Source organism: Fukomys damarensis, unplaced genomic scaffold (genome assembly GCF_012274545.1).
Source record: "Fukomys damarensis isolate Sample0158 unplaced genomic scaffold, DMR_v1.0_HiC HiC_scaffold_16, whole genome shotgun sequence".
Taxonomy (NCBI): domain Eukaryota; kingdom Metazoa; phylum Chordata; class Mammalia; order Rodentia; family Bathyergidae; genus Fukomys; species Fukomys damarensis.
The window spans coordinates 15,565,104-15,578,437 of NW_022900928.1; the positions used below are offsets into that span (position 1 = coordinate 15,565,104).

At 43.8% G+C, this 13,334-nt stretch overlaps 1 protein-coding gene across 1 annotated transcript in view; it reads right to left on the reverse strand.

Annotated features, from left to right (window-relative positions):
* Nucleotides 1–13,334, reverse strand: part of Spon1 (spondin 1) — a gene marked incomplete at its 5' end in the record, with an annotated part of 272,587 nt that overhangs the window by 95,528 nt on the left and 163,725 nt on the right. The window contains one exon of the mRNA XM_010615374.3: nucleotides 12,003–12,151. Within this exon, the coding sequence (XP_010613676.1) occupies nucleotides 12,003–12,151 (149 nt within the window). The remainder of the gene's footprint in view (nucleotides 1–12,002; nucleotides 12,152–13,334) is intronic.

Consider the following 13,334-nt stretch of genomic DNA (forward strand, 5'->3'; position numbering starts at 1 on the left):
TTTTTCCTACCTCTTTTTTAGATGAGAAGTATTCATAAGAAAACTAAACTGCCTCAAAAACCCAGAATCTGGTGAAAGTACATTTTTCAGCAGCTGGATGAATATGTCCAGTGGGGTGACATTTTCAGGGGCACTCCTTAGGTTCTCTTTTAGCAATGAGAGAAGTCAAGAGTCCTGTATTGCACATTGTTGCCATTAGCATTTGGACAATTCAAGTACAGATACTTTGTGAGCCTCAGTTTTCTCATCTAAAAATACTGGGAGCTAGCAGCTGTCTCAATTTCCAGGATGAAAATAATCCACCAAGACCACACAACGTGCTTTCTTACGTATTGTCATTTAAGTATTAGTGAGCTTGGGGGTTTATGGGTCGGCTGTGTTAAGGCTTATAACTTGATGTCCCCCCAAAAGCCTCATGCACTTCCAGGTGGAGCTTTCAGAGCTGGCTGGATCTAGGTTGCATGGTACTGGGGCTAATTAAGGATGTGTTTATTTTTTTTGTTTGTTTGGTTTTTTTTTTGTACCAGGGATCAAACTCAGGTCATTGTGCTTGCAAGGCAGGCGTTGGAAACACTGAGCTAAATCCCTGGCCCAGGATGTGTGGTATTAAATTAGCATAATTATGAGTGTGGATAATGGAAGCCCCACCCTGGGTGTGGGTGGCACCAATTAACAGTCTTGTACCCTGGATGGAACATAAAGGGACAGAAAGAAGGCAAGCTGCTTCTGCTTGCTGCTTTACTGTCTTCTGCCTGCTTTGCCATGGACTGTTTCTCCTCTGCGATGCCCCTCATGGACTAAAACTTCTATAAACTGTAAGTTGAAATAGACCTTTCCTCTTTTAACTTTAAGTGTCTGGTATTTTGTCTCAACAATGAGAAAACTAAGACAGCTTGTTTATTTCTTTTAAATTTCAACAATAAATCACTTTTAAAATAGCTAAACATGAAAATATGGCATAACATTCAACAGGCACCAAGGGGAATATGATAAAGGGTTCCCTTTTATTCCTGGCCTGGGGGTGCTCATTCTCCCTTCCACCAAGCAATCACTACTTCATATCTCCGTTTCAGGAGATATAAACATGCATGCTTGGAAAGGTAACACAAAGTGAACACATTATGAATACTCTCTAGCACATTTGCTATTAACTAAACCATCTCTCCTAGAAATCTTTAATATCAGATTCTTATTTTTATTTACATGGGACTCTATTAATGGATATGTAAATTGTTCCACTGCTTGTGATGCAATATTCAATAAATAGCATGTGGTTCTGTGTGACTATATTTGCAAATATAAATTCCTGGACAGGAACTACTGGGTCAGAGGAACATGTGCTCTGCAAAGTTATACCAGTCTGCATTGTCATCATCAGTGGGTGAAAGTCGGTTTCCTAATGTACGCACCTCGAGACTATAATATTAAGTAAAATAAATCAGACACACAAGCTGAAATATCACATGGTTTCTCTTATAGGACAAACTCAAAATATAAATGAAGAGCAAAATATAGGATAGACAAGAAGTAGGGAGATAGATCTTCATGTGGGAAAGGGATTAAGAGATGGTGGGAGAGGGAGAGGAGGGGGGAAAAGGGAAGAGGATGAAAAAAATTAAGATGTATTATGTACACGTTCCAGCTCCCCACAAAGAATGTAATCATCATGTACTGGAAACATGTACAGATAAAAAAAATGAACAAAAGAGGAAGCATGTTTCCCTATGGTACTACTGTCAACATGTGGTTAGATAAAAAATTTTAGCCTGCGGAATTAATTTGCATTCCTATAATTGTGAATGAGATTAAGCATCTTTTAAAATATCTAAAAGTCATCTAATTTCCTCTTCTGAGACCTGTCAATGTGCTTTATTTTTCTACTAGTTCTCAGTCTTTCAAAAATTGACTTGTAGCTGGGCATAGTGACCCACACCTGTAACCCCAGCACTCTGGGAGGCTGAGGCAGGAAGATCACAAATTTGAGCTCAGCCTGGATACCTTAGTCAGATCCTGTTATTAAATAAAAATAGGGATGTTGCTTAGTGTGGAAGCCCTGGATTCAACCCCTACTACCACTTCCCTCACAATAAATAGGCTCATAAGGATGAGTTATAAATATTCCCCCTACTTTGTTATTTTTAAAAATTAATATTTTCCATAATTCGAAGTGTTTTTAGTTTGCTTTATCTACCATTTCTTTTATGACCAATAGTCATAAAATGACCTGCTTTGGTCACAAAACCCATTTGCTCTAGATTACAAAAAAATGAATTTTCTCAGGCTCTCTTATAATACTTTCATGTGTTCATTTTCAAATATTTAAATCTCTGCTATATTTTGAGGTTATTTTGGTTCAAGGATTGAGGTGAAAGGCAGACTGCTTTTCTTTTTTAAAAATTAGTTTTATTGGTACATTTAATGTATATAGTATGTCATTCGCAAACTGCTTTTCTCCAGATGGCTTCGAGTTGTGCCACCGCCATCTTGTTTAGTTTTACTTTATTTTGCTTTGTTTTTTGGCAGTATTGTGGATTGAATCCAGGGCTTCCTGCATGATAAGCAAGTATTCCACCTCTGGGCTATGTTCCTGGCCTTTTGAAGCTTTATTTTGAGACAGGGGCTCATTAAGTTGCCCAGGCTAGCCTAGAACTTGTAACTCTCCTGTCTCGGCCTCCTACACAGGTGGGCTCACAGGCATGTGCCACTCTAGCTGGCTTCCAGCCACTGCCATTTATTAAACAATCCACTGTTTCTTCAACTGGTACAAAACTATACTTTCCTTACTATACTTAGCTCACGAACAAGTGAGTCTACTTCTGGACTTCCGTTAGATTTTATTGTTCTATCTCTTTATGCTCTAGTTTCACAGTTTTATTTCCTGTAGCTTTATAGGGTTTTAATATCTGAGTCAGCAAGTCCCCCCACACCTGTTATTATTTTTTTCCAGACATTTTCTTTTCTGACTATGCATGGCTGTTTAGTTTTCAGTTTCTATGGAGTCAACTTATACAGTTTGAAAAGTAATTGGGTATTTCTTGGGGGAGTCACATTCAATTTATAAATTAATAATTTCTAGAGCATTCTAGGGAAGAACATTCAGTTTCCTATCAAAGCTTTTTTGGCTAATTTAAATATTGTTCTTTTAGGAAGGTGATGTGGGTATGTGGTAAAATTTAAGCAGTACAGAAGGACACAAGGGGACATGGAAACGAATCTGTTAGTTCTTTTGGCCCCTGACTCTTCTGGTTTGCCCGAGAGGTGATGAGCCTTTCGCTGTGTGCATGTCCACAGCGGTGTTCTGTGCTGTGTAATTCTCTATGTGTGTGCGCAGTCCCTCTACTCTGACCCACCTGCCCTCTTTCCAGGTAGCAGCACTGCAGACACGCTGTTCTTCCTCCCACCTAGCAGAAGACCGGTTCCTAGTGGTACCCTCAGATGGGCCTCATTCCTTTGAATAGCTTGATGGTCACTAAGTGTAGACAGGATTATTCACATGCCCCCCCGATATAAAATTTGTGTTTCCATTTTTAAAAAATAATCTTATAATAAATATCCTTCCCCACATGCCTTTGTCTGAGAGTATTTCTGAAAGGCAAATTCTCAGGTATAGAATTTCCATGTCAATGTATAAAGAAAATGTACTCACAACCACGTGAAGAGCCTTGACACTACTGAACTGTGTGCTTAAAAATGGTTATGGTGGTAAATGTTAGATTTTTTTTTTTTAACCACAACAACAGAAAGGAAAATGTACAATTTTGATAAATATTGCTAAATTTCCCTCTAAATCTTAAGGCAATTTGTTAATTATCCCCCACTTAAGTTTGCCTTCTGCTTGCAATATTTTTTTTCAGTAACTGTAAAAATAGATATCTTTAGTGAGTTAAATAATCCATAAGTCTTGAATAAATTGTCCCACACTTCTCTCATCCAGTGATTCTCAGAAACATTCCCAGGAACTAGGGCTTCTGCTGTGTTCAACTTCGGGGCAGGGAATGCTGCTGTCAGCACCCTCCTGCCAGCACAGCTGTGGCATCTGATTGAAGAGTGAGCCATCACTCTTGGGTTGCTCGTCCTACTGTGAGTTGGATTTGTCTGCAGACTCAACTGAAGGCACTTGAGGCTTCCTCTGACGCAATCAGACCTTTCCAACACTTTTAATTTCTCTATCAAGAGTCTGTGATGGAGAATCTTTATTCAATTCCTTTCCTTAGCCCCAGCCCAAGTATCACTTCATTTGTCCTAGCCAGAAGCGCCCGCCCACATAGGCAAGCACAGGAGGAAGCCATGTCCGAGACGGAGTGCACAGAGTCAGCAATGGAGCCCAGATAAGACTGGGCACCTGAGGGGCTTCTTGGAGCAGGGTGATACACTTAAAAAATACAGCCAAAGTGACCCAAGTCTGGACAAATGCAGCGGCTGAAATGTTTCCTTCAAAACTCATTGAAATCGCGTTGTCGGGGTGCCCGTGTTGAGAAGTGGGGCTCTTAGAGGCGATGGATCAGGACTAGTAAGGTGGGTGTGCAACCAATAGAAGCAGTGGCCCTCTTTCCTTCTCTGTCCTCCTGGTGTTTGTTTGCCCTTCTACCAAGCACAGAGGCCTCACCAGATGTGGTGCCGCGCTCATGGATCTCCCAGCCTCTAGAATTGTGAGCTGAATAAACTTCTGTTGTTTATAATCCACCCCATCTGCGGTATTCTGTTTTATAGCAGCAGAAACAAATCAAGACAAAAAGTACCACAGGTTCCCACTGAATGTTTCTTAAAGAAATTGCAGAGGGAAAATTATATCACACAGTGTTCTACAATGTACTCCTAAAAATTCTTTTATTGTTCTTTCTTTTAGAAAAACAAATCCCTAAAACTCTGCTTTGGATCCTTCTTTCTTTCCTTGATTTCTACGCTAAATGGCAGCTGCTCAAAAATGTCTCTTCTTACTCCTTAAAACACCGGCATTGTCTTAGCTCCTTATTTCTTCCATTGTTTCTCCTTTTTTTCCTGCTCTTCACTCTCTAGCAGCTTTTAGGTAGCACAATTTAATTCTTCTTTCAACTATTTTCCAACCTAACAAATCCAAACCCCCCTTTTAGAAGGAGGGAGAAAAAGGGATTATAAATGCTTCCAACTCAATTCTTATCCCAATAACTGGAGTAATAATAGGCTCACACACCAAGCCAAGTAGTGTGTATGTATTTTTATAACATGTGTAGTTCTTCTTATTAGGACCATTTTGCAAATGAAAACCTAAGGCTCAATGAGTTCGGTGAATTCACGGTAAAAGACTTTAGAAGTCACATTAAGGCTTCCTCCGGCTTGGGTTGCTGTCCTTTGGCTGGGCGCTGAGATACAGTCTAATTCATGCCTATCCACTGCTGTCCTGAAATGTCATTTACCATCTGCTCCCACTTCCCACTGCTCAGAAGCCCCATATGTAGTAACAGGCTGGGTGGCCACAGGCGGGCCTAGAGTTAGATGGCTGATGCAGGGAGCGCAAAGCCCAGGATGTCCAGTGATTAGCCTGTCTTTTCTGTTTTTCAACTGAGAGTTACCAACGCTGCTGCGAGAGGCGAAAGAGGACGATCACTCAGCCTTCATGTATAACACAAGTACCTTGAGACAGCAGGTCTTTTGGCAAAGGCTAGGGGAAGGGGTCCACCCAGAGGAGCCTAAAAGAGACACCGGGAGTGCAGGCTGGTACAGATGAGCCAGAGAATGACAGTGGCCATCTGAGATCGATGTCTTCCAGCTGTAGCCTTGGGAGACATCTCAGAACTGTATAGAATTGCAAATTTATTTATTTATTTATTTTTGTCTTTTTTTTGAGACAGGGTCTCACTATGTAGTTGAGACTGACCCAGAACTCACTATGTAGCCCAGGCTGGTCTCAAACTCACAGTGATCCTCCTGCCTCAGCCTCCCAAGTGCTGGGATTACAGGCATGAGCCACTACATCCAGCTCTGCACTCTATAGAAAAGCTATGAGTCCTGCTTTTCCACTCCTATAAAGGTAGTTTGAGTATGTTCCTGTTATCTACCATCAAGAGACTTCCTCAGACCACTTCCTTCTTCAAGTTGGGAGCTTAGTACACATTTCTACCCCTTGGCTGGTGTCCTGTCACAGGGGGGGATGATCTCCACCTTTGGCTGCCTCCAGGCCCTGTGCTAGATGGAGGTGGCATTGACCGAAGTCCTGTGAACATCCCCATTAGCCTGTTCCAAGACAGGGACACAGTACAGGCTCAGGTGGGCAGGAAATGGGCACAGAGCTCCGTTCCAGCTCCTTTCTTATTTGAGGGCACAGTTCTTACCCTTGAGGTAAGAACTTTGGGACATTCTGGGAGCTGACATTGATGAGCAGGGGTAGGAGGAAGGGGCGCGGACAGAGTGCCACGTAAATGATGGTGGCCTCATCCTCCAGGCTCTTCAAGCTGGGGAATGGCATGAGGAACTTGAATGATTAGTTGCTGAAATTCCTGGCTCCTGCAGGGGCTTTGAGATTTTAGGACAAAGGTTTCTTGTTACTAATGAGGAAACAGTGCCAAGACTGAAAACACAGTGATGACAGATAACATCATTAGTTAATTAGCAATTTACTAATTACTGGGTGGGCTGTGCTCGAAGCACTGTATCTCTGTCAGCTCATTCTGTCCTCACAGTAACTCTACAAGGCTGACTCTATGTCTGTGTCATCGCATAGAAGAGGAAATCGAGTCATACAGTAAATGATGAAGCTAGGATGTGAACTCAGGAAATCTTGATTCTAAGCCAATGAGTTTATTTATTATACAACGTTACTTCTCATAAGAATGGGAGATCATGGAGGCTTCATTATTATAAATAAAAGCTGGTAGTGTGTGTATGTATATGTTTCGCATGTGTATGTGTTTCTCAACCAGACAAAAGCATGTCAGGATTCATGGAAAACACCAGAGGCCAGGTGATGGTTTTATTAGAGAAAAGTTATCAGACAAAACCAAAAGTTTAGTAGAGAGAGATTAGCTCCAAAGATTTTAAGGAGAAAAGAAGAGAAAATTCTTAAATCCTTTCTTGTAGGTCCTACAACCAAATACACAGATTTAACACTAAAGGAAAAAGAACACCTGCTTGTTTATTGATTTTCCTGCCACAGGTGGCCTGAAAATTCTGCTGGCGGGCCGAAGCCATCCACCCACCCAGGGCCTTCTGAAGATGAACCAATCAATGCCCGTAATTACTGCCCTCATATGGTCTGGGCAGCCTGGAACTCAGAGAGATGTGAAAGCTGAAGTCGTTTCTGTAGTGCATTTTCATGATTAGGTGGAGAGTCAAAGCTCATAGCTTTTTGGATGAGACATTCATGGCTCCCTTTCTGATAAAACCAATTCAGACGTTAGGTGCGGGAGATGTTCAGTTGACACCTGGGCAACGGAGGAGGGAGCTAAAGCAAAAGGTTCTCCTTTCTGCTACATACTCATAGAAGCACTGGACAGAATATAACAAAACACATTTCTAAAACTATGCAATTGCCTAGGTTCCAGAAATGAGGACAAAATTCCCACCACAACAGTAGGCAGGAGCTGGTGTATAGCGTGAGCTGTCATGGTCCTGGCCTAGGATCTGGGCCCAGTGCTGGAGAGGAAAGTTCCTGAGCCCTGAATGGGGAGAAGAGACATCTTGAGTTGTGGGAAATGACACATGGGGAAAGTGTCTTGGCACGAAACTGGGTGCTCTGAAGGACAGCTGTGTTTAGGAATGGCACAAGAAATCCCTCCCTGATTATTTGAGGACATAGCAAGGAAGACGAGCCTCTGCCCAGGTGCCCTTCATTCAGTGGACCTGCAGCCTCACCCACGAGGGAGTACAGTCTGAGCATCCACTAGCTGTTCTGTAGATGACCCCAGGCTGAGAGCTGACAAAAGCTCAGGTGAAACCAGGGAAAAAAAAGAGTCATTCTGTGAAGGCACCATCACCAGAGTGTTTTCCCACAGGAGAAAAGAAAGACCAGCTGAAGATGAACAAACAATTCAAATCGAGTGGGGGGGGTGTCAATGAAAACAAGAAGAAGTCCTTAAGACCCAGTGGCACTAGAATGATCTGAAAGAGACAACTGGACATATTTTAAATTATTTAGGAGGTAAAGCAGCCACAATAATGAACAGAATAGCATGAAAAGCAGCAGAAGTGGGTTTGGAAATCTCCCGCAGTGAGGAAAACCAACAAGGTGGCTGTTTCTGAGAGATGCACAGTCTAGTGGAGACGGAGGAGACGAGCTGTGATGAGTCAGCCTAGGAGAGGGACAGCACAAGAACTGCCAGAGTCCAGAGAAAGCAGGCCCGACCCCGCCTCCCCAGAGGAGCTAACATTGGAGCTAAGGCATGAGACACCCTAGCAGCTACTAGCTGAAAGGACCAGGAAGAGAGGTCTTGGTACCAAATGGTACAACTGGTATCAAAGTTTGGAATGGCAAATTCCAGGACTGTCACAGTCCTGAAAGATGAGTAGGAGCTTATCAGTTGAAGATATTCTCAGCTGAGAGAACATGTACAGGATGTGGATTTTTATCTGGGGGTCAGAGAGGAGCAGTTGCATGTGGGGAATGGTGCGACCCGATTAGTGTTTTATCAAGATGGCCCTGGGGCAGTGAGGATAACAGGAAGAAGATTGGGGGCAGGGAGGTCAGCGGGCTGATGTAGCAATTTAGGCCAGAGGTTAGTGTGGTTAGAAGGGCAGGCAGGTGGGGATGAAGGCAGATTGAGCTGGATGGATTTAAAAGGGAAGGGAGGGCACATAGGGAAAATCAAAGATCACCTAGGCTTCTAGCATGAATAACTGGGTGAATGGGGCACTATTTTTGGGCCAGACCCAACCAGACACCTAGTAAACATACTCTAAGTGTGTGCTTGCTAAAGAACAAGTGGTCTTAGTGGGATGAACGTTTTCACAGCAACAAGGATGCATCAATCCACCTTCTATTCACACCTTGACCTACATATGTGATCTACCACCCCCTACTCCTGCCTCCTCCCTTCTTGCATTACCTATCCATAACTTGCCAGGCTGGCAACAGCTCTGTTTCTTACCCCCAGGTTCTCCAGGAAGCATCCGCCTCTGTTTCCCCAAGAGAGAGTGACTATCAGGCCTCTCCCCCCTCTCTCTAGCCACTGGCATCTTACCGCCAATAACTGTGCCCTCATTTTTCATAAATTTTCTTAGTGCTTTGCACTTCTAGTAACATGAAAATTTCTATTCAATGGTATTATAATTTTCCACTACTAATGGGATCAGTATTTGTATTCATCTGTGTTTGAAATCCATTAGCATAAAATTTACCTCCAACAATGCCTATTGTGGTTTTTAAGGCCCTTAAAACTTGCCATGAGAGAAAAGTCTATAATAAGGGAATGCTGGCAATCATTTAAATGTCTTTCGTCGGAGGGGAGGGCTTTTTATTTTCATCATGGTTGGCTCCTGTTCTTTGACAGAGTGATGGGAAGGATATAAGGTATTAAGGGCTGAGAACGGTGCTAGTTTGTAGATGTTTTCAAACAAGTCCCCTAGTTATTCAGAGACACTTTTATTTTCTAGGAGGATTCGTATTTGTGTTCCCTTTCATGTTGTTTCTTACCTGACCCGCAGAAAAGTATAAGTTGTGTGCTTGCAGGGAACAATATTTAGAGCTGTGGATGGATTGGACGTAAAGGGACCTTGAAATTCCTCTCTGACTGACATTTGCAGAGCTGAGAGTGCTGCTTGCAGGGTCCCCATTGTGAGGCTGATGAGACGAAGGTCTTTGTAGGGCAGCAGTGTGGGTCAGGAAGGGCGCATAGGCACAGCTAGATTTGTGGGCTGTGCAGTCTCACGGGTTCGCATGCTGTAAAATTCATACCATCACCATGTTGAAATTTTTTATAAGTTTTGAACAAAGGGCTCAAGGTCTGCACTGGGCCGGGCAAATTCTACATTTTCAGTGAAGATAGTGCACTGTATATGTGTCTTGGAGCCAGACAGACTTGGGCTGAAATCCTGGATTTTCTGCGATGATCATACCCTGGTTTCTTTATCCACAGAACTGGGGTAATAATACAATGGCCCTCTCAGCCCTAACGTGAGGGGAGCTAACAATAGGTGTCCAGCACCCAGAGGGCTGGAAGGGTGGCAACAGATGCTGACATATGCTCTTTTCTGTGTGCAGAATCCATAGTTAAGCTTATTATGATGACTTTATGTCAGGAACATGAGCCAGCTGAGATAGGCAGAAATTGGCACAATCCCAGGCATTCTGGTAAAAAGGACATAGTCCTAAGAGGGACATTGGAAGGCTGGGGTCTCATCCATGAGTTGGCAACTACTATATTGTTGTGCTATATGACAGGCAATGCTCACTGGTACAGTACAATCCCAATTTTACATGATTTCTGCATGCTTCTCTCTGGAGACCTCTCAAGAAAGCCAACAAGCTACACTGGCATTATTATGAAGATGCCGATGATCTTGATCAAGTTTATTTGCAAACTCTCATTTCTCAACTATTACTGGTAATAAATGGCTTTCAACATCCCACAGCACAGAGCCAGATAAGCCCATGGGTCACAATTCCACGTCTGAGAATCAGGAATGTGGACCCTGAGGATGAGGGCAGCCCGGGCAGACTAACACCAATGTGGCGCCCCCATGACTGCTGTGGCTGGAGGAAGTGACGTCACTGACGAGGCATGGCAGTCAGTGTCAGGGGAATAGGGTAGTTAGCTGGCTAAACGAGTAGTTAGATAGCACATCTTAAAACATTGGGTCAGAAATTTGCTTTTTCCAGAAAAGATTTGAAATGAAATTAGTAAGAAACATAAGCTTGTTCTTGGACATATTTTTCCAACTATGATCCCAAGGATTCCTCAGGGATCAAGGTGACTTTTGCTGCCTTCACTTTAGTAAGATGTGAAGGAGCTTAGAGTCCAGGTGGCACTGGGGTCCAAAGCCCTGGGGGCTGTCATACTGATCAAGTCCCTCAGCACACACAGCAGGACACTGGGGCAGCCATGTATCTGGTCTCCATCATCTCAGGAGATGTGGGACAGAAGCACAAGGAGGGCTGTGACAGGAGCACACCCCACGCACAGGCTTCTTCTCCCTTCAGAACACCTAGGGGGCAATGAGGTCTGGCTGCCTTGAGCTCTGTCAGGCCAGAGGGGCTTTTGTGGTTAGTGACAGCTGATGCCAGGTAGGGGCCTCTCTACAGCAGACCACCACTGAGGACCTGCAGCTCTTCTTCCAAGATCCTCTCAGTGGTCTCGCTGGTGCCAACCAAATCGGGCTTTTGATGAGGGACAATGACACCATCAGCCAAACAAATTGACAAGAAGGATGGGCCTTTCCTCCCCTATCCATCAGTGGTGTGGAGTTTAGACAACGGGACGGCTCCTGGTCCCACAAGACATGGCGCACACAGGATGCTTCCCCCCATGGTGATAATGACTAATGACTGGTTGATCTATCAAACAGCCAAGACAGAGTTGCAAAAAGCGTGTGCCAATATACAAATGGTAACTTTTAGAAATGGCAATTTGGCTTAGACAGATTGAGTATCACTCTCCATCCCCAAGGATTATAGTAAGAAAACCATAAATCACTGCATCAACTCTCAGGAGACAAGAGGCATGGCATTCTAACAACAGGGTGGCAGCAGCAGCAGCATTTAGCCTAAGTCAAAGAACACGTGAATCTAGTAAAAAAAAAAAAATCTGAGACATCACAAGGGGCATTTGTGTCCCATGCTCTACTTGACAGAAAGCCCTCAAACTCAGCAAACAGATTTTCTCCCACAACAATGCACTGCAAGTTTCAAGATCCTGGAAAATAAACCCAAGGGATGTTTTTGACTGCATTTCTGGGTTTTGGTTACTCTATGGCCATTAATTCCTGTTGTTGAATTTTTCCCTGCATTTTCACTGGTGGGTCCAATCCTGAAACTTATTTGGTACCTCTGCTGGTGTTTCTGGGTTCTGGTTATTTTCCAATTTCGTTCTTACCTGTTGTCGAATTTCTTCCTCCATTTTCACTGGTGAGCCCAATTCTGCAACTTGTTTGACGCCCTCACTGGCGTATCCTCCATACTCCCACAGCACATAATTCTTGGAGTGGGATCCACCAATGATCGCAGACCAGTGATTGGCCCGACCTGGGAGAGTGAATCAAAAGGCAGGTATCAGTGGAGCTGTGGCTGAAGCATAAGCTCCTTACAGAATGGAGAGGAGGAACAACCGGACAATGGATCAACCAGGAGCAAGAAGCTCTTCTGTCTGAGGCCCAGCGTTATTCAGTGATAATGCAGGGCCTCTATTAACAAGTGTCAGGAATGTGCAGCCTTGCGAGCAGCAGGTGCCTGAACAATACACAGGGGCAGCCTACGCGTGCCTTTGGTCTTCGAGGGTCTCCGAGAAGGGGACAAATGAGAGAAGTTTTAGAGGCTGATCAGATCTGTAAGGTTTAACTTGGAAGGAATACCATTTCTGGCAGCCTCAGAAACAAATAATACTGTGGGCTTGAGTCATCAGTAACTCAGCATTGCTGTGTCACAAGCTGTCAAGGGGAGTTAGGGGATGATGCCAGGGAGGTGGCGAGGAGCCTGCTCGTGAGTGGCCGGGCTCTAAATGCTTCAGAAGTTTGGTTGGTATTTGAAAGGATCTGAAAGCCACTGAAGGGTTCTGAGCAGGGAAGTGACATGATTGCATTTGAATTTTAGATAAATCACCCAGGCAGCAGTGTGAAGAATGCGTTAGAGGAAGCAAAATTGGAATGGAGAGCTGGGAGGTAAGCAAACAGCAAAAACTAAGGGGCGTGTGGGCCACAGGCTCAGGCAGTTCTCGCACTACACATGGCTGGCTTCAGCTGACTTTTATGTACAACCCACTGTGAGGGGCAGAGAGCCTCGCCACACTCTCAGGGTGGGGCAGCCAGCTTGGATATGTGGAAGGGACTAGGCCACAGTGGTTTGGTGATGACATGTGGGATGGTGGCAGTAGTGAGATATAATCAGAGAACATGGGAGAACAGGGTAAGACCCAGGCATGACCAAGATAGAATCTGCCTTGAAGATTTTGTCAAAGTAAACACCAGCACCATACTGGACTTGTTTTTATATGCAGTGACTATAGATCCACCCATATTTCTTATTGACTAAGTTGCATACAGTTCATTGCAGGATTTACTCAGTTTTCAGCCATCCTTTGGTTTTACAGAGTCTCAAGTTAAAGAACATTTTCAGGCACAGCAAAGGGAAAAATTTGAATTGGGTAAATCCAATTAACATTTTCGCTATGCCAATCTGTGGCCCAGTGTGGATAGAATGCTTTACTCCATCC